The sequence below is a fragment of the Anomaloglossus baeobatrachus genome, chromosome 6, assembly GCF_048569485.1.
Source record: "Anomaloglossus baeobatrachus isolate aAnoBae1 chromosome 6, aAnoBae1.hap1, whole genome shotgun sequence".
In the NCBI taxonomy this organism is placed as follows: Eukaryota; Metazoa; Chordata; class Amphibia; order Anura; family Aromobatidae; genus Anomaloglossus; species Anomaloglossus baeobatrachus.
In genome coordinates, this window is record NC_134358.1 from 579,514,250 (window position 1) to 579,534,151 (window position 19,902).

Here is a 19,902-nt window from a genome sequence, read left to right on the forward strand (position 1 = left end):
ATTGTGGCCGAATAGTAAGGGTCTCATCAGCCAGGGCTGCAGCTCCATCCATGGTGCACGGTGTGCGCTCTCTGACCCACTCCCGTATTTCTGAGGGACATTTGTACAGAAATTGTTCTATAAGAAATACCTGTATAAAGTCTTCCACAGTGAAGGCGTCTTCCGCTTCCAGCCATCTCCGACATGCCTGGGACATCTTATGGGCATACATCCTAAACGTTCCCCCCATGGTGCCCGGGAGGTCTCGGAACTGTGCCCTATGTGAGTCTGGGGTGATGGCATAGTAATCCAGGATAGTCCGCTCTACAATGTAATTCTGCTGTGAGGCAATGGTGCGATAAGCCTCTGCCAGGCTCCGTTCAGGAGTCCCACTAACAAACGCCTCCAGCCAGAGTGGGGAACCTCCATCACCGCACACTGCTGCTCAAAGTCCTTGAAGAACCCCTCCACATCTCCGGAAGCCTCATCAAATGGCTTGAAGTCCGCCCGGGTGATCCGTACAGGCTCCTGGATCGCTGGGTTTACACTCACATTACCCCATCTGCCGGACTCCATTGCTTCTTGTCTCCTCTGTGCTCGGCGAGCAGCCTCCTCCTTATACTCCTGAGATACACCGGGGCCCAGAACCGCCATCTTTTCTTCATACCACACCACCCACTGGCTTTTTGGGGCAGGGATCCCCGTCCCCAGTGCTTGTCCGTTAGACATATGGAAGGAGGTGGACTGGCTCGCACCCACCAGTAGATCAATTAAGGCCTCTTTACTCAGTCCCTGGTAGCTCAGGCCCAGATCTCTGGCTCTCTCCTGTAGACTGGATGCGGTCCAGTTTCTGTACTCACTCTGTGGGTGGATCTCCATTAGGCTGTGATCTGTTGGTCCCACCGCTGCCACCAGTTGTGACGGGTCCTTCTCCCATATTACAAAATCAACAGAGCGAGAAATGGATGAACAATCCAAAAATATTTATTCCAAGCAAATCAAATGGTCCATAAAATAATCCACCACACAGAGGGTAAAATTAGTCCAGAAAAACAAATATAGTCCAGTAAGCGATAAATGTGCAGGTCTCTCTGGGGAGCCGCAGCTACTGCCCCAGAGGATGACTCGTCCTGCTTCTCTTAAAGGTCTCAAACAGACTGAATAAGGCTATGTGCGCACAGTGCGTTTTTGCGCGTTTTTCGGGTGCGTTTTTGGCCTCAAAACTGCATGACTTTGCTTCCCCAGCAAAGTCTATGAGTTTTCATTTTTGCTGTCCGCACACAACTTTTTTTTTAAGCTGCGTTTTTGAGCTTGAAAAAAAAATGGACATGTCAATTCTTTCCTGCGTTTTTCTGCGTTTTCCGCCCATGCAATGCATTGGAAAAACGCAGCAAAATGCAGAGATCAAAAATGCAGCAAAACGCGGTAAAATGCATGCGTTTTTTGACGCGTTTTTTCGACACGGGTGCGTTTTTGTGCGTTTTTATCGGCCAAAAACGCAGAAAAACGCAGCGTCAAAAACACGCAGCGTGCGCACATAGCCTAATCCTCCAGGTAAGCAGAGTTTGGTAGATCCCAGGACCCCTCCCCCAGACTTAGGAACAAAAGCCCGGCAGGGGGTGATTAAACCTGCAGACAGGACAATGTACATACAAGGAATACACAGAATGGACAGAGCAGCACTCCCAAACTACGAACCTACACAAAATTATACACAACCCCCCCATATTCCACCATCACAGTGCGGTATAACGGGGAGCTGTGCGGTATAACGGGGAGCTGTGCGGTATAACGGGGAGCTGTGCAGTATAACAGGGAGCTGTGCGGTATAACGGGGAGCTGTGCGGTATAACGGGGAGCTGTGCGGTATAACGGGGAGCTGTGCGGTATAACGGGGAGCTGTGCGGTATAACGGGGAGCTGTGCGGTATAACAGGGAGCTGTGCGGTATAACGGGGAGCTGTGCGGTATAACGGGGAGCTGTGCGGTATAACGGGGAGCTGTGCGGTATAACGGGGAGCTCTGCGGTATAACGGGGAGCTGTGCGGTATAACGGGGAGCTGTGCGGTATAACGGGGAGCTGTGCGGTATAACGGGGAGCTGTGCGGTATAACGGGGACCTGTGCGGTATAACGGGGAGCTGTGCGGTATAACGGGGAGCTGTGCGGTATAACGGGGAGCTGTGCGGTATAACGGGGAGCTGTGCGGTATAACGGGGAGCTGTGCGGTATAACGGGGAGCTCTGCGGTATAACGGGGAGCTGTGCGGTATAACGGGGAGCTGTGCGGTATAACGGGGAGCTGTGCGGTATAACGGGGACCTGTGCGGTATAATGGGGAGCTGTGCGGTATAACGGGGAGCTGTGCAGTATAACGGGGAGCTGTGCGGTATAATGGGGAGCTGTGCGGTATAACGGGGAGCTGTGCGGTATAACGGGGAGCTGTGCGGTATAACGGGGACCTGTGCGGTATAATGGGGAGCTGTGCGGTATAACGGGGAGCTGTGCGGTATAACGGGGACCTGTGCGGTATAATGGGGAGCTGTGCAGCAGGGCTGTGGAGTCGGTAAGCCAAACCTTTGACTCCGACTCCGACTCCGACTCCTCAAATTCTCTTGCACCGACTCCAGCTCCGACTCCGACTCCGGCTCCGACTCCGACTCCTACATATATTGCTTATAGTTAGGTGAAAAATTTATTGTAGTACATGAATATGTGTATGTGAACATCAGACATTTAATAATTTTTATGATACAATAATCAAGATATTTGGATAGAACATAAAATATATTTATTGGAATACAACTTTAGAACACAAAAAACTGTAATAAATTGTAAATATGTAATACACTATGTAATATACAGTAGATTACATATATATCTTGTGTGTATATACACTGTATATATATATATATATATATATATATATATATATTTATTACATATTTACAATTTATTAGTTTTTTGTGTTCTAAAGTTGTATTCCAATAAATATTTTATGTTCTATCCAAATATCTTGATTATTGTATCATAAAAACAATTAAATGTCTTATGTTCACATTGTACTACAATAAATTTCTTCGGCGCTCTATTGGGAGACCCAGACGATTGGGTGTATAGCACTGCCTCCGGAGGCCACACAAAGCAATTACACTAAAAAGTGTAAGGCCCCTCCCCTTCTGGCTATACACCCCCAGTGGGATCACTGGCTCACCAGTTTTCTGCTTTGTGCGAAGGAGGTCAGACATCCACACATAGCTCCACTGTTTGTAGTCAGCAGTAGCTGCTGGCTCTATCGGATGGAAGAAAAGAGGGCCCATATAGGGCCCCCAGCATGCTCCCTTCTCACCCGTGATGGTGCTTGTAAGGTTGAGGTACCTATTGCTGGTACGGAGGCTGGAGCCCACATGCTGTTTTCCTTCCACATCCCCCTGGAGGGCTCTGTGGAAGTGGGATCCTGCCGGCCCCCAAGCCCTGGGGCCGGGCTCCATCCACAGACCCATAGAACCTGCTGGATTGGGAGCGGGAGTGCCGTTCAGGGACATGGCCCTGCAACTTCAGGTACTCTGTGTCCCCGGCAGGCACGGACACTCTCAGGGCTTGCTGAGCGTTATAGTGCGCCGGGGACAGTGGCGCTGTACGCTGGGGGTTAGGTCACTGCAGCTTTGCTGAGTGACGTTGTGTGTTGGGAACTACTGCGCCGACCGCTCCTGGAGCGGCGGCGCAGCTGCGACTTGTAGTGCGCCGGGGGCTTGGCGCCGACCGCGCTTGTACGGCGGCGGCGTTTTTAACTTTAGCCTCCGGCTTCTGCGGCCTAGCGCCGCTTCGTTCCCGCCCCCACCCTGTCAATCAGGGTAGGGGAGAGACGCTGCTCAATAGGCAGCGCCGAGGGCTGGAGCTTTATTTACATGCTCCAGCCCTCTCACTAGGCACAAGGGGAAGCAGACTTCCCGCTCTTCGTCGGTGTACGCCCAGGGCCCGCCCCCCCTCTCCACAAGGACGCCGGCAGCCATTACACATGCAGTCTGGCTGGGGAAAGGCAGCAGGCTCTGGGAGACCCAGACTAGAGGGATTTCTGGCGACCACACACCGCTCCTAAGCGGGTGGTAAGCTGCACAGTAGTGCTGGCCCCACTAGTGCCTCAGTGATATATTAGTGTACTTCTTTATTGGTACCATATATATATATATATATATATTTATATAGTGCACTGTAAGGTCGCTTCTTGGCTGGACACTCTGTACTGCTCTGAGGACGCAGCAACATGTCATCCGCAAAACGCAAGGGTGCCAAGGCACGGGCTGTGTACACTGTTTGTACTGCATGTGGGGCTGATCTACCGGCAGGCTCCAATGATTCACATTGTGTGCAATGTTCAGTCCCAGTGGCACTTCGCCAGCCAGAGCCTATTGTGGTGGTAGCCCAGGCAGAGGCGCCTGTGAACCCTGCCCCGGTGACGGGGACAGACTTTGCAGTGTTTGCTGATAAAATGTCTGAGGCTATGACAAGGATCCTGGAGACCTTGCAGGCCAGGCCAGTTCCTCAGACTATGGGCACTGCTGTGGCTATGCTCACTGGTCCCCCTCAGTTGGAACTAATCCGTACTTCAAGGGGGTCTCAAGCATCACAGGCTGAAGTCTCTGACTCAGATGACAGTCCCAGGCAGCCTAAGCGAGCTCGCTGGGAAAGACCCTCCACGTCTTCACACTGCTCAGGGTCTCAGCGAGAAGAGTCTCTCTGTGATGAGACTGAGGACGGTGATCAGGAGTCTAATCCTGAGGCCCCTCTCAATCTGGATGCCCCTGATGGTGACGCCATGGTTAATGACCTTATATCGGCGATTAATAGGCTGTTGGATATTTCTCCCCCAGCCCCTTCTGCAGAGGAGGCAGCTGCACAGCAGGAGAAGTTCCATTTCCTGTATCCCAAGCGTAAATTAAGTGCTTTTTTGGACCACTCTGACTTCAGAGAATCAATCCAAAAGCACGACGCTCATCCAGACAAGCGTTTCTCTAAACGTTCTAAGGATACCCGTTATCCTTTTCCCCCTGAAGTGGCCAAACGCTGGACCCAGTGCCCAAAGGTGGATCCCCCAATTTCCAAGCTGGCGGCTAGATCCATAGTCGCAGTAGAAGATGGCGATTCACTTAAAGATGCCAACGACAGACAGATGGACCTTTGGTTGAAATCTGTCTATGAAGCTATCGGCGCGTCGTTTGCTCCAGCATTCGCGGCCGTGTGGGCACTACAGGCTATTTCAGCGGTTTTAGCACAGGTGGATGCTATCATGCATCCAGCAGTGCCACAGGTGGCGTCCCTAACTTCGCAAATGTCTGCGTTTGCGACCTATGCTATCAATGCTGTCCTAGAGTCTACGAGCCGTACCTCTATGGCGGCCGCCAATTCTGTGGTTTTGCGCAGAGCCTTATGGTTAAAGGACTGGAAAGCAGATGCTGGTTCCAAAAAATGCTTAACCAGCTTGCCATTATCTAGAGACAGACTGTTTGGTGAGCCATTGGCTGAAATCATAAAACAGTCCAAGGGCAAGGACTCTTCCTTACCACAGCCCAGAGCAAGTAAACCTCAACAGAAAAAGTGGCAGTCGAGGTTTCGGTCCTTTCGAGGCTCGGGCAAGCCCCAATTCTCCTCGTCCAAAGGGACTCAGAAAGGACAAGGGAGCTCAGATTCCTGGCGGGCTCACTCACGCCCCAGGAAAGCAAATGGAGGAACCGCTTCCAAGGCGGCTACCTCATGACTTTCGGCCTCCTCCCTCCGCATCCTCGGTCGGTGGCAGGCTCTCCCGCTTTTGCGACATTTGGCTGTCACAGGTCAAGGACCGGTGGGTAACAGACATTTTGTCTCGCGGGTACAGAATCGAGTTCAGTTCTCGGCCTCCACTTCGGTTCTTCAGAACCTCCCCACACCCCAACCGAGCAGATGCCCTGCTGCAGGCGGTGGACTCTCTAAGAGCAGAAGGAGTCGTGATCCCTGTCCCCCCTCTGGAACGGGGCCGAGGATTTTACTCCAACCTCTTTGTGGTTCCAAAAAAGGACGGCTCCTTCCGTCCCGTTCTGGACCTAAAACTGCTCAACAAGCATGTGAACGCCAGGCGGTTCCGGATGGAATCCCTCCGCTCCGTCATTGCCTCAATGTCCCAAGGAGATTTCCTAGCGTCAATAGACATCAAAGATGCTTATCTTCACGTGCCGATTGCTACGGAGCACCAACGCTTTCTGCGCTTCGTGATAGGAGACGAACATCTTCAGTTCGTGGCTCTGCCATTTGGTCTGGCGACAGCCCCCCGGGTGTTCACCAAGATCATGGCAGCAGTGGTAGCAGTCTTGCACTCTCACGGACACTCTGTGATCCCTTACTTGGACGATCTATTGGTCAAGGCACCCTCTCAGGAGGCATGCCAACTCAGCCTGAATTTTGCACTGGAGACTCTCCAGGCGTTCGGGTGGATCATCAACTTCCCAAAGTCAAATCTGTCACCGACCCAATCACTAACGTATCTTGGCATGGAGTTTCATACTCTCTCAGCGATAGTGAAGCTTCCGCTGAGCAAGCAGAGGTCACTACAGACGGGGGTGCAGGCTCTCCTTCAGAGTCAGTCGCACTCCTTAAGACGCCTCATGCACTTCCTCGGGAAGATGGTGGCGGCAATGGAGGCGGTTCCGTTTGCGCAGTTTCATCTGCGTCCACTTCAATGGGACATTCTCCGCCAATGGGACGGGAAGTCAAAATCCCTGGACAGGAAAGTCTCCCTTTCCCAGACGGCCAAGGACTCTCTGCAGTGGTGGCTTCTTCCCACCTCATTATCACAGGGAAGATCCTTCCTACCTCCGTCCTGGGCGGTGGTCACGACAGACGCGAGTCTGTCAGGGTGGGGAGCAGTGTTTCTTCACCACAGGGCTCAGGGTACGTGGACTCAGCAGGAGTCCAGCCTTCAGATCAATGTTCTGGAAATCAGAGCGGTGTTTCTTGCCCTGCTAGCCTTCCAGCAGTGGCTGGAAGGGAAGCAGATCCGAATTCAATCGGACAACTCCACAGCGGTGGCATACATCAATCACCAGGGCGGGACTCGCAGTCGGCAAGCCTTCCAGGAAGTCCGGCGCATTATGATGTGGGTGGAAGCCACGGCCTCCACCATATCCGCAGTTCACATCCCCGGCGTAGAAAACTGGGAAGCAGACTTCCTCAGTCGCCAGGGCATGGACGCAGGGGAATGGTCCCTTCACCCGGACGTGTTTCAGGAAATCTGTCGCCGATGGGGAAGGCCGGACGTCGATCTAATGGCGTCTCGGCACAACAACAAGGTCCCAACCTTCATGGCACGGTCTCGCGATCAAAGAGCTCTAGCAGCAGACGCCCTAGTGCAAGATTGGTCGCAGTTCCGGCTCCCTTATGTGTTTCCACCTCTGGCACTCTTGCCCAGAGTGCTACGCAAGATCAGATCCGACTGCAGCCGCGTCATACTCGTCGCTCCAGACTGGCCGAGGAGGGCGTGGTATCCGGATCTGTGGCATCTCACGGTCGGCCAACCGTGGGCGCTGCCAGACCGACCAGACTTACTGTCCCAAGGGCCGTTTTTCCATCGGAATTCTGCGGCCCTCAACCTGACTGCGTGGCCATTGAGTCCTGGATCCTAGAGTCTTCAGGCTTATCCCAAGGGGTCGTTGCCACCATGAGACAGGCTAGGAAGCCCACGTCTGCTAAGATCTACCACAGAACGTGGAGGATATTCTTATCCTGGTGCTCTGCTCAGGGAGTGTCTCCCTGGCCATTTGCATTACCTATCCTTCTTTCTTTCCTCCAATCTGGGTTAGAAAAAGGTTTGTCGCTCGGCTCCCTTAAAGGGCAAGTCTCGGCGCTATCTGTCTTTTTTCAGAAGCGTCTAGCACGACTTTCCAAGGTGCGCACGTTCCTGCAGGGGGTTTGTCATATCGTACCCCCGTACAAGCGACCGTTAGATCCATGGGATCTGAACAGGGTACTAGTTGCCCTCCAGAAGCCGCCCTTCGAGCCTCTGAAGGAGGTTTCACTTTCTAGGCTTTCACAGAAAGTGGCTTTTCTGGTAGCGATCACATCTCTTCGGAGAGTGTCTGAGCTGGCAGCGCTGTCATCCAAGGCTCCCTTCCTGGTCTTCCACCAGGACAAGGTAGTGCTGCGCCCCATTCAGGAGTTTCTCCCGAAGGTGGTATCCTCTTTTCATCTTAATCAGGATATCTCTTTGCCTTCGTTTGTCCTCATGCAGTTCATCGGTATGAGAAGGATTTACATTTGTTAGATCTGGTGAGAGCACTCAGAATCTACATTTCCCGCACGGCGCCCCTGCGCCGTTCGGATGCACTCTTTGTCCTTGTCGCTGGTAAGCGCAAGGGGTCGCAGGCTTCTAAGGCCACCCTGGCTCGATGGATCAAAGAACCAATTCTTGAAGCCTACCGTTCTGCGGGGCTTCAGGTTCCGTCAGGGCTAAAGGCCCATTCTACCAGAGCCGTGGGTGCATCCTGGGCATTACGACACCAGGCTACGGCTCAACAGGTGTGCCAGGCAGCTACCTGGTCGAGTCTGCACACTTTCACCAAACATTATCAGGTGCATACCTATGCTTCGGCGGACGCCAGCCTAGGTAGAAGAGTCCTGCAGGCGGCAGTTGCCTCCCCGTAGGGGAGGGCTGTCTTGCAGCTCAAACATGAGGTATTTCTTTACCCACCCAGGGACAGCTTTTGGACGTCCCAATCGTCTGGGTCTCCCAATGGAGCGCCGAAGAAGAAGGGAATTTTGTTACTTACCGTAAATTCCTTTTCTTCTAGCTCTTATTGGGAGACCCAGCACCCGTCCTGTTGTCCTTCGGGATTTTTGGTTTGTTTGCGGGTACACATGTTGTTCATGTTGAACGGTTTTCAGTTCTCCGATGTTTCTCGGAGTGAATTTGTTTAAACCAGTTATTGGCTTTCCTCCTTCTTGGTTTTGCACTAAAACTGGTGAGCCAGTGATCCCACTGGGGGTGTATAGCCAGAAGGGGAGGGGCCTTACACTTTTTAGTGTAATTGCTTTGTGTGGCCTCCGGAGGCAGTGCTATACACCCAATCGTCTGGGTCTCCCAATAAGAGCTAGAAGAAAAGGAATTTACGGTAAGTAACAAAATTCCCTTCTATTCACTTAAATATACGCATTATACTAAATGTTATTATTTAGTAAAATATTCAGCACATTCTGCATTGCACTACTGTCCCCAATTTATTATATATTTTAGGAGTCGGAGTCGGTGCATTTTATACCGACTCAGACTCCGACTCCACCAAAATGAGCTCCGACTCCGACTCCACGACTCCGACTCCGACTCCACAGCCCTGCTGTGCAGTATAACGGGGAGCTGTGCGGTATAACGGGGAGCTGTGCGGTATAACGGGGACCTGTGCGGTATAACGGGGAGCTGTGCGGTATAACGGGGAGCTGTGCGGTATAACGGGTAGCTGTGCGGTATAACGGGGACCTGTGCGGTATAACGGGGAGCTGTGCGGTATAACGGGTAGCTGTGCGGTATAACGGGGACCTGTGCGGTATAACGGGGAGCTGTGTGGTATAACGGGGAGCTGTGCAGTATAACGGGTAGCTGTGCAGTATAACGGGGAGCTGTGCGGTATAACGGGTAGCTGTGCGGTATAACGGGGAGCTGTGCGGTATAACGGGGAGCTGTGCAGTATAACGGGGAGCTGTGCGGTATAACGGGGAGCTGTGCAGTATAACGGGGAGCTGTGCGGTATAACGGGGAGCTGTGCAGTATAACGGGGAGCTGTGAGGTATAATGGGGAGCTGTGCGGTATAACGGGGAGCTGTGCGGTATAACGGGGAGCTGTGCGGTATAACGGGGAGCTGTGCAGTATAACAGGGAGCTGTGCGGTATAACGGGGAGCTGTGCAGTATAACAGGGAGCTGTGCAGTATAACGGGGAGCTGTGCGGTATAACGGGGAGCTGTGCGGTATAACGGGGAGCTGTGCAGTATAACGGGGAGCTGTGCGGTATAACGGGGAGCTGTGCGGTATAACAGGGAGCTGTGCGGTATAATGGGGAGCTGTGCGGTATAATGGGGAGCTGTGCAGTATAACGGGGAGCTGTGCGGTATAACGGGGAGCTGTGCGGTATAACGGGGAGCTGTGCGGTATAACAGGGAGCTGTGCGGTATAACGGGGAGCTGTGCGGTATAACAGGGAGCTGTGCAGTATAACGGGGAGCTGTGCGGTATAACGGGGAGCTGTGCGGTATAACAGGGAGCTGTGCGGTATAATGGGGAGCTGTGCGGTATAACAGGGAGCTGTGCAGTATAACGGGGAGCTGTGCGGTATAACGGGGAGCTGTGCGGTATAACGGGGAGCTGTGCGGTATAACGGGGAGCTGTGCGGTATAACGGGGAGCTTTGCGGTATAACGGGGAGCTTTGCGGTATAACGGGGAGCTGTGCGGTATAACGGGGAGCTGTGCGGTATAACGGGGAGCTGTGCGGTATAACGGGGAGCTGTGCGGTATAACGGGGAGCTTTGCGGTATAACGGGGAGCTTTGCGGTATAACGGGGAGCTTTGCGGTATAACGGGGAGCTGTGCGGTATAACGGGGAGCTGTGCGGTATAACGGGGAGCTGTGCGGTATAACGGGGAGCTGTGCGGTATAACGGGGAGCTGTGCGGTATAACGGGGAGCTGTGCGGTATAACGGGGAGCTGTGCGGTATAACAGGGCTGTGATGAGCGGTGACTTTTTGGCGGGGGCAGATGAGCCTCCTCTCGTGTTGCGGCTGTGTTGCTGAGCATCCTCTTTCTTTTCCAGGCCGGCACATCAGCCGGACGATGATCCTTCCCCACGAGCTCCACACGTCATGGCACGAGCCGCTGCTGAGATGCGACAGGAGAGTGTAGAGAGGCCGGAGCCTCCCCGAATCTGCAAAATATCGGCTGCCCCCACACTGAGAAGCCTGGCACTCCGGCGGGCGCTTCCGGTCATCACCGGCAAGTCCTTTGTCATGTCCACCAGGCCCAGAGGTCTCCCTCCCACCAGTGACACCAGTTCAAACTGACACTGGTCTTGGGCCACTAATAATCCCATGTGCCGGGATGTGTCGTGTGTATGTGCCGGGATGTGACGTGTGTATGTGCCGGGATGTGACGTGTGTATGTGCCGGGATGTGACGTGTGTATGTGCCGGGATGTGACGTGTGTATGTGCCGGGATGTGACGTGTGTATGTGCCGGGATGTGACGGGTGTATGTGCCGGGATGTGACGGGTGTATGTGCCGGGATGTGACGTGTGTATGTGCCGGGATGTGACGTGTGTATGTGCCGGGATGTGACGTGTGTATGTGCCGGGATGTGACGTGTGTATGTGCCGGGATGTGACGGGTGTATGTGCCGGGATGTGACGTGTGTATGTGCCGGGATGTGACGTGTGTATGTGCCGGGATGTGACGTGTGTATGTGCCGGGATGTGACGTGTGTATGTGCCGGGATGTGACGTGTGTATGTGCCGGGATGTGACGTGTGTATGTGCCGGGATGTGACGTGTGTATGTGCCAGGATGTGACGTGTGTATGTGCCGGGATGTGACGTGTGTATGTGCCGGGATGTGACGTGTGTATGTGCCGGGATGTGACGTGTGTATGTGCCGGGATGTGACGTGTGTATGTGCCGGGATGTGACGTGTGTATGTGCCGGGATGTGACGTGTGTATGTGCCGGGATGTGACGTGTGTATGTGCCGGGATGTGACGTGTGTATGTGCCGGGATGTGACGTGTGTATGTGCCGGGATGTGACGTGTGTATGTGCCGGGATGTGACGTGTGTATGTGCCGGGATGTGACGTGTGTATGTGCCGGGATGTGACGTGTGTATGTGCCGGGATGTGACGTGTGTATGTGCCGGGATGTGACGTGTGTATGTGCCAGGATGTGACGTGTGTATGTGCCGGGATGTGACGTGTGTATGTGCCGGGATGTGACGTGTGTATGTGCCGGGATGTGATGTTTACCCCAATATGACATGTATGTTCCGGAATATGACGTATGTGACGTGTGTGTGCTGTACTTATTTTTGGGCCACCCTCCCACCCCCTCTCCCCAGCCCCCAGCTTACAGTACCCCGGCTCTCTGCCCTCTCTCCGCAGCCCCCAGCTTACAGTACCCTGGCTCTCTGCCCTCTCTCCGCAGCCCCCAGCTTACAGTACCTCGGCTCTCTGTCCTCTCTCCGCAGCCCCCAGCTTACAGTACCCTGGCTCTCTGCCCTCTCTCCGCAGCCCCCAGCTTACAGTACCCCGGCTCTCCGCCCTCTCTCCGCAGCCCCCAGCTTACAGTACCCCGGCTCTCCGCCCTCTCTCCGCAGCCCCCAGCTTACAGTACCCTGGCTCTCTGTCCTCTCTCCGCAGCCCCCAGCTTACAGTACCCCGGCTCTCTGCCCTCTCTCCGCAGCCCCCAGCTTACAGTACCCTGGCTCTCTGTCCTCTCTCCGCAGCCCCCAGCTTACAGTACCCCGGCTCTCTGTCCTCTCTCCGCAGCCCCCAGCTTACAGTACCCTGGCTCTCTGTCCTCTCTCTGCAGCCCCCAGCTTACAGTACCCCGGCTCTCTGTCCTCTCTCCGCAGCCCCCAGCTTACAGTACCCCGGCTCTCCGCCCTCTCTCCGCAGCCCCCAGCTTACAGTACCCTGGCTCTCTGTCCTCTCTCCGCAGCCCCCAGCTTACAGTACCCTGGCTCTCTGTCCTCTCTCTGCAGCCCCCAGCTTACAGTACCCCGGCTCTCTGTCCTCTCTCTGCAGCCCCCAGCTTACAGTACCCCGGCTCTCTGTCCTCTCTCCGCAGCCCCCAGCTTACAGTACCCTGGCTCTCTGTCCTCTCTCCGCAGCCCCCAGCTTACAGTACCCCGGTTCTCTGTCCTCTCTCCTCAGCCCCCAGCTTACAGTACCCTGGCTCTCTGCCCTCTCTCCCCAGCCCCCAGCTTACAGTACCCTGGCTCTCTGTCCTCTCTCCGCAGCCCCCAGCTTACAGTACCCCGGCTCTCTGCCCTCTCTCTGCAGCCCCCAGCTTACAGTATCCCGGCTCTCTGTCCTCTCTCCGCAGCCCCCAGCTTACAGTACCTCGGCTCTCTGTCCTCTCTCCCCAGCCCCCAGCTTACAGTACCCTGGCTCTCTGCCCTCTCTCCTCAGCCCCCAGCTTACAGTACCCTGGCTCTCTGTCCTCTCTCCTCAGCCCCCAGCTTACAGTACCTCGGCTCTCTGCCCTCTCTCCCCAGCCCCCAGCTTACAGTACCTCGGCTCTCTGCCCTCTCTCCCCAGCCCCCAGCTTACAGTACCCCGGCTCTCTGCCCTCTCTCCCCAGCCCCCAGCTTACAGTACCCTGGCTCTCTGCCCTCTCTCCGCAGCCCCCAGCTTACAGTACCCTGGCTCTCTGTCCTCTCTCCGCAGCCCCCAGCTTACAGTACCTCGGCTCTCTGCCCTCTCTCCCCAGCCCCCAGCTTACAGTACCCCGGCTCTCTGCCCTCTCTCCTCAGCCCCCAGCTTACAGTACCCTGGCTCTCTGCCCTCTCTCCGCAGCCCCCAGCTTACAGTACCCCGGCTCTCTGTCCTCTCTCCTCAGCCCCCAGCTTACAGTACCCTGGCTCTCTGTCCTCTCTCCGCAGCCCCCAGCTTACAGTACCCCGGCTCTCTGCCCTCTCTCCGCAGCCCCCAGCTTACAGTACCCTGGCTCTCTGCCCTCTCTCCCCAGCCCCCAGCTTACAGTATCCTGGCTCTCTGTCCTCTCTCCTCAGCCCCCAGCTTACAGTACCCTGGCTCTCTGCCCTCTCTCCGCAGCCCCCAGCTTACAGTACCTCGGCTCTCTGTCCTCTCTCCGCAGCCTCCAGCTTACAGTACCCCGGCTCTCTGCCCTCTCTCCCCAGCCCCCAGCTTACAGTACCCTGGCTCTCTGTCCTCTCTCCTCAGCCTCCAGCTTACAGTACCCCGGCTCTCTGCCCTCTCTCCCCAGCCCCCAGCTTACAGTACCCCGGCTCTCTGTCCTCTCTCCGCAGCCCCCAGCTTACAGTACCCTGGCTCTCTGTCCTCTCTCCTCAGCCCCCAGCTTACAGTACCCTGGCTCTCCGCCCTCTCTCCTCAGCCCCCAGCTTACAGTACCCCGGCTCTCTGCCCTCTCTCCCCAGCCCCCAGCTTACAGTACCCCGGCTCTCTGTCCTCTCTCCCCAGCCCCCAGCTTACAGTACCCCGGCTCTCTGTCCTCTCTCCCCAGCCTCCAGCTTACAGTACCCCGGCTCTCTGCCCTCTCTCCCCAGCCCCCAGCTTACAGTACCCCGGCTCTCTGTCCTCTCTCCGCAGCCCCCAGCTTACAGTACCCTGGCTCTCTGCCCTCTCTCCGCAGCCCCCAGCTTACAGTACCCCGGCTCTCTGTCCTCTCTCCGCAGCCCCCAGCTTACAGTACCCCGGCTCTCTGCCCTCTCTCCGCAGCCCCCAGCTTACAGTACCCCGGCTCTCTGCCCTCTCTCCTCAGCCCCCAGCTTACAGTACCCCGGCTCTCTATCCTCTCTCCGCAGCCCCCAGCTTACAGTACCCTGGCTCTCTGTCCTCTCTCCGCAGCCCCCAGCTTACAGTACCCCGGCTCTCTGCCCTCTCTCCTCAGCCCCCAGCTTACAGTACCCCGGCTCTCTGCCCTCTCTCCGCAGTCCCCAGCTTACAGTACCCTGGCTCTCTGTCCTCTCTCCTCAGCCCCCAGCTTACAGTACCCCGGCTCTCTGTCCTCTCTCCTCAGCCCCCAGCTTACAGTACCCTGGCTCTCTGCCCTCTCTCCGCAGCCCCCAGCTTACAGTACCCTGGCTCTCTGCCCTCTCTCCTCAGCCCCCAGCTTACAGTACCCCGGCTCTCTGTCCTCTCTCCGCAGCCCCCAGCTTACAGTACCCCGACTCTCTGTCCTCTCTCCGCAGCCCCCAGCTTACAGTACCCTGGCTCTCTGCCCTCTCTCCTCAGCCCCCAGCTTACAGTACCCCGGCTCTCTGCCCTCTCTCCGCAGCCCCCAGCTTACAGTACCCTGGCTCTCTGTCCTCTCTCTGCAGCCCCCAGCTTACAGTACCCTGGCTCTCTGCCCTCTCTCTGCAGCCCCCAGCTTACAGTACCCTGGCTCTCTGTCCTCTCTCTGCAGCCCCCAGCTTACAGTACCCCGGCTCTCTGCACTCTCTCCGCAGCCCCCAGCTTACAGTACCCTGGCTCTCTGCCCTCTCTCCGCAGCCCCCAGCTTACAGTACCCTGGCTCTCTGCCCTCTCTCCTCAGCCCCCAGCTTACAGTACCCTGGCTCTCTGTCCTCTCTCCGCAGCCCCCAGCTTACAGTACCCCGGCTCTCCGCCCTCTCTCCGCAGCCCCCAGCTTACAGTACCCTGGCTCTCTGTCCTCTCTCCGCAGCCCCCAGCTTACAGTACCCTGGCTCTCTGCCCTCTCTCATCAGCCCCCAGCTTACAGTACCCCGCCTCTCTGCCCTCTCTCCTCAGCCCCCAGCTTACAGTACCCCGCCTCTCTGCCCTCTCTCCTCAGCCCCCAGCTTACAGTACCCTGGCTCTCTGCCCTCTCTCCGCAGCCCCCAGCTTACAGTACCCTGGCTCTCTGCCCTCTCTCCGCAGCCCCCAGCTTACAGTACCCCGGCTCTCCGCCCTCTCTCCGCAGCCCCCAGCTTACAGTACCCTTGCTCTCTGTCCTCTCTCCGCAGCCCCCAGCTTACAGTACCCTGGCTCTCTGTCCTCTCTCCTCAGCCCCCAGCTTACAGTACCCCGGCTCTCTGCCCTCTCTCCGCAGCCCCCAGCTTACAGTACCCTGGCTCTCTGTCCTCTCTCCTCAGCCCCCAGCTTACAGTACCCTGGCTCTCTGCCCTCTCTCATCAGCCCCCAGCTTACAGTACCCCGCCTCTCTGCCCTCTCTCCTCAGCCCCCAGCTTACAGTACCCTGGCTCTCTGTCCTCTCTCCTCAGCCCCCAGCTTACAGTACCCCGGCATTCTGTCCTCTCTCCGCAGCCCCCAGCTTACAGTACCCCGGCTCTCTGTCCTCTCTCCGCAGCCCCCAGCTTACAGTACCCCGGCTCTCCGCCCTCTCTCCGCAGCCCCCAGCTTACAGTACCCCGGCTCTCTGTCCTCTCTCCGCAGCCCCCAGCTTACAGTACCCTGGCTCTCTGCCCTCTCTCCTCAGCCCCCAGCTTACAGTACCCCGCCTCTCTGCCCTCTCTCCGCAGCCCCCAGCTTACAGTACCCTGGCTCTCTGTCCTCTCTCCTCAGCCCCCAGCTTACAGTACCCTGGCTCTCTGCCCTCTCTCCGCAGCCCCCAGCTTACAGTACCCCGGCTCTCTGCCCTCTCTCCGCAGCCCCCAGCTTACAGTACCTCGGCTCTCTGCCCTCTCTCCGCAGCCCCCAGCTTACAGTACCCTGGCTCTCTGCCCTCTCTCCGCAGCCCCCAGCTTACAGTACCCTGGCTCTCTGTCCTCTCTCCGCAGCCCCCAGCTTACAGTACCTCGGCTCTCTGTCCTCTCTCCCCAGCCCCCAGCTTACAGTACCCTGGCTCTCTGCCCTCTCTCCGCAGCCCCCATCTTACAGTACCCCGGCTCTCTGCCCTCTCTCCGCAGCCCCCAGCTTACAGTACCTCGGCTCTCTGCCCTCTCTCCGCAGCCCCCAGCTTACAGTACCCTGGCTCTCTGCCCTCTCTCCGCAGCCCCCAGCTTACAGTACCCTGGCTCTCTGTCCTCTCTCCGCAGCCCCCAGCTTACAGTACCCCGGCTCTCTGTCCTCTCTCCCCAGCCCCCAGCTTACAGTACCCCGGCTCTCTGTCCTCTCTCCGCAGCCCCCAGCTTACAGTACCCTGGCTCTCTGTCCTCTCTCCTCAGCCCCCAGCTTACAGTACCTCGGCTCTCTGCCCTCTCTCCCCAGCCCCCAGCTTACAGTACCCCGGCTCTCTGCCCTCTCTCCTCAGCCCCCAGCTTACAGTACCCTGGCTCTCTGTCCTCTCTCCTCAGCCCCCAGCTTACAGTACCCTGGCTCTCTGTCCTCTCTCCGCAGCCCCCAGCTTACAGTACCCCGGCTCTCTGCCCTCTCTCCGCAGCCCCCAGCTTACAGTACCCCGGCTCTCTGCCCTCTCTCCGCAGCCTCCAGCTTACAGTACCCCGGCTCTCTGCCCTCTCTCCCCAGCCCCCAGCTTACAGTACCCTGGCTCTCTGTCCTCTCTCCGCAGCCCCCAGCTTACAGTACCCTGGCTCTCTGCCCTCTCTCCCCAGCCCCCAGCTTACAGTACCCTGGCTCTCTGCCCTCTCTCCTCAGCCCCCAGCTTACAGTACCCTGGCTCTCTGCCCTCTCTCCTCAGCCCCCAGCTTACAGTACCCCGGCTCTCCGCCCTCTCTCCGCAGCCCCCAGCTTACAGTACCCCGGCTCTCTGCCCTCTCTCCGCAGCCCCCAGCTTACAGTACCCCGGCTCTCCGCCCTCTCTCCTCAGCCCCCAGCTTACAGTACCCTGGCTCTCTGTCCTCTCTCCTCAGCCCCCAGCTTACAGTACCCTGGCTCTCCGCCCTCTCTCCCCAGCCCCCAGCTTACAGTACCCCGGCTCTCTGTCCTCTCTCCGCAGCCCCCAGCTTACAGTACCCCGGCTCTCTGTCCTCTCTCCGCAGCCCCCAGCTTACAGTACCCTGGCTCTCTGTCCTCTCTCCTCAGCCCCCAGCTTACAGTACCCTGGCTCTCCGCCCTCTCTCCTCAGCCCCCAGCTTACAGTACCCCGGCTCTCTGCCCTCTCTCCCCAGCCCCCAGCTTACAGTACCCCGGCTCTCTGTCCTCTCTCCCCAGCCCCCAGCTTACAGTACCCCGGCTCTCTGTCCTCTCTCCCCAGCCTCCAGCTTACAGTACCCCGGCTCTCTGCCCTCTCTCCCCAGCCCCCAGCTTACAGTACCCCGGCTCTCTGTCCTCTCTCCGCAGCCCCCAGCTTACAGTACCCTGGCTCTCTGCCCTCTCTCCTCAGCCCCCAGCTTACAGTACCCTGGCTCTCTGTCCTCTCTCCGCAGCCCCCAGCTTACAGTACCCCGGCTCTCTGCCCTCTCTCCGCAGCCCCCAGCTTACAGTACCCCGGCTCTCTGTCCTCTCTCCGCAGCCCCCAGCTTACAGTACCCCGGCTCTCTGCCCTCTCTCCTCAGCCCCCAGCTTACAGTACCCTGGCTCTCTGCCCTCTCTCCGCAGCCCCCAGCTTACAGTACCCCGTGTCACAAACCACCGGGGGGGTCACTCAGAAATCCCCCGCGCTGGCTACCAGTACGTCACAATCGGGGGGTAACAAGTGGGGGTCACCCCTCCTTTATACCTCCCGACCGACAGACAGAGCACGTGACGCGCTCTCTAGCGCCCCTCTTATAGTCAGGCCAATTATGGAATTGCCCGACCATAAGCAAGGAGGCCGCTATACTACTTATGCCGATTATTGAAGGGTCCCCGGTGAGAGTAAGGTATATATTCCCCCGACCTCCGCGGGCGGAATATATAAAATCTCCCCGAATCTCACTGGCCTCCCCACAATAATCCTTGGCACAATTCGCTGCCACCAACCGATTTACGGTAACTATTAGCCGAACACACAGACGTGGGATTCAAGATCGAGATAACAGAACAGCCCAAGATTAATTATATAATTTAATCAGCCTAAAGCACACTAGAAACTACAATATATACAATAGGGAATCTACAGAATATACATATGTCAGAGTACAGTTACAGATAAAGCATGGTTTACAACAGGTATGCAATTCAATCAGTTACCTTGTGCGTCTGGCCACAGGGGGGCGCTGTAGACCAGGTTTCTAGGAACTTCCCACAGATGTTTCCTACACGTGCCCCCAGCGAAAGAACACTGGAAAAAGGCCGAAGTAGGGTTATCAACCTGGGCACATCCAGGTCCCCTCCTACCTTCGTGACCTCACAGGGAGCACTGCTCCACCCCTGGCTTGAGTTATGGACAATATCCCAACATGGAATATGGGCCATAACTTTGCCTGGGAGCGTCGTAGGCGGACGCCAATGCTCTCATTGTGACAGTTATGAATTTAGCTACAGAACGAGGGGACTCATGACCTGTCTGCCAGTTCCCCATTGGCTGATATCACGCCTGGGGCATTTCCCAATGTCCTGCTCCCATAAAAAGGGTGTGCCGGCATCGTCCGCATGCGGAGACACCATTTTTATGGTTGCCATATTTATCGGAAATATGGCTTGCGAGATATGAACCATTTTTTACTGGAGTCGTTCTGTCTGGCTATTTCCATAGCCTTGCTAATGAGATACAGCTCCTACTACAGGGTGACGGCAGGGAGTCATCCTGTGTCCATTGTTCCCACACCACCTCATCTCCATATCACAGGACATGGCCATGGAGGTGTAAGTGGAACACTGAGAACAAGAAGGGAGGGGGCACTGCCAGGGAGTGATGAGGGATTATGACTGGAGTCATAATTCATCTTCATATCCCGGGATTTGCCTCACACCTCCCCCCTTTTGAGGGCGCTAGGGGGCAGCACACTCCGGTGTTCCCCCGTGCGCCCGTCCGCGACCTCTCCTTGTCGGGACAGCCCGTCTGCGTTACCGTGGTCACGGCCCCTTTTGTGGCGAATGGTGAAGTTGTATTGCTGGAGCGCAAGGCTCCATCGCAACAATCGCCCATTCGTCCCGGAGACGGTGTGCAACCAGCTGAGGGGATTGTGGTCCGTCTCCACGATGAAGTGGCGCCCGTATAGATAGGGTTGCAGACGCTGCAGGGCCCACACTATGGCCAGGCACTCCTTCTCCATCGTGGAATAGGCAACTTCCCTTGGTAACAGCTTCCTGCTCAGGTACAAGACTGGGTGCTCTTGGCTCGCAGAGTCCACCTGGCTGAGCACCGCACCGAGGCCGAAGTCACT

General features: G+C 56.7%; 1 protein-coding gene across 2 annotated transcripts in view; it reads left to right on the plus strand.

The window, feature by feature from the left end:
- Nucleotides 1-19,902, plus strand: part of LOC142244658 (uncharacterized) — a 155,376-nt gene that overhangs the window by 48,259 nt on the left and 87,215 nt on the right. For both annotated transcript variants that reach the window (XM_075316931.1, XM_075316932.1), the window contains exon 4: nt 10,802-10,980. In XM_075316931.1, the coding sequence (XP_075173046.1) occupies nt 10,802-10,980 (179 nt within the window). The remainder of the gene's footprint in view (nt 1-10,801; nt 10,981-19,902) is intronic.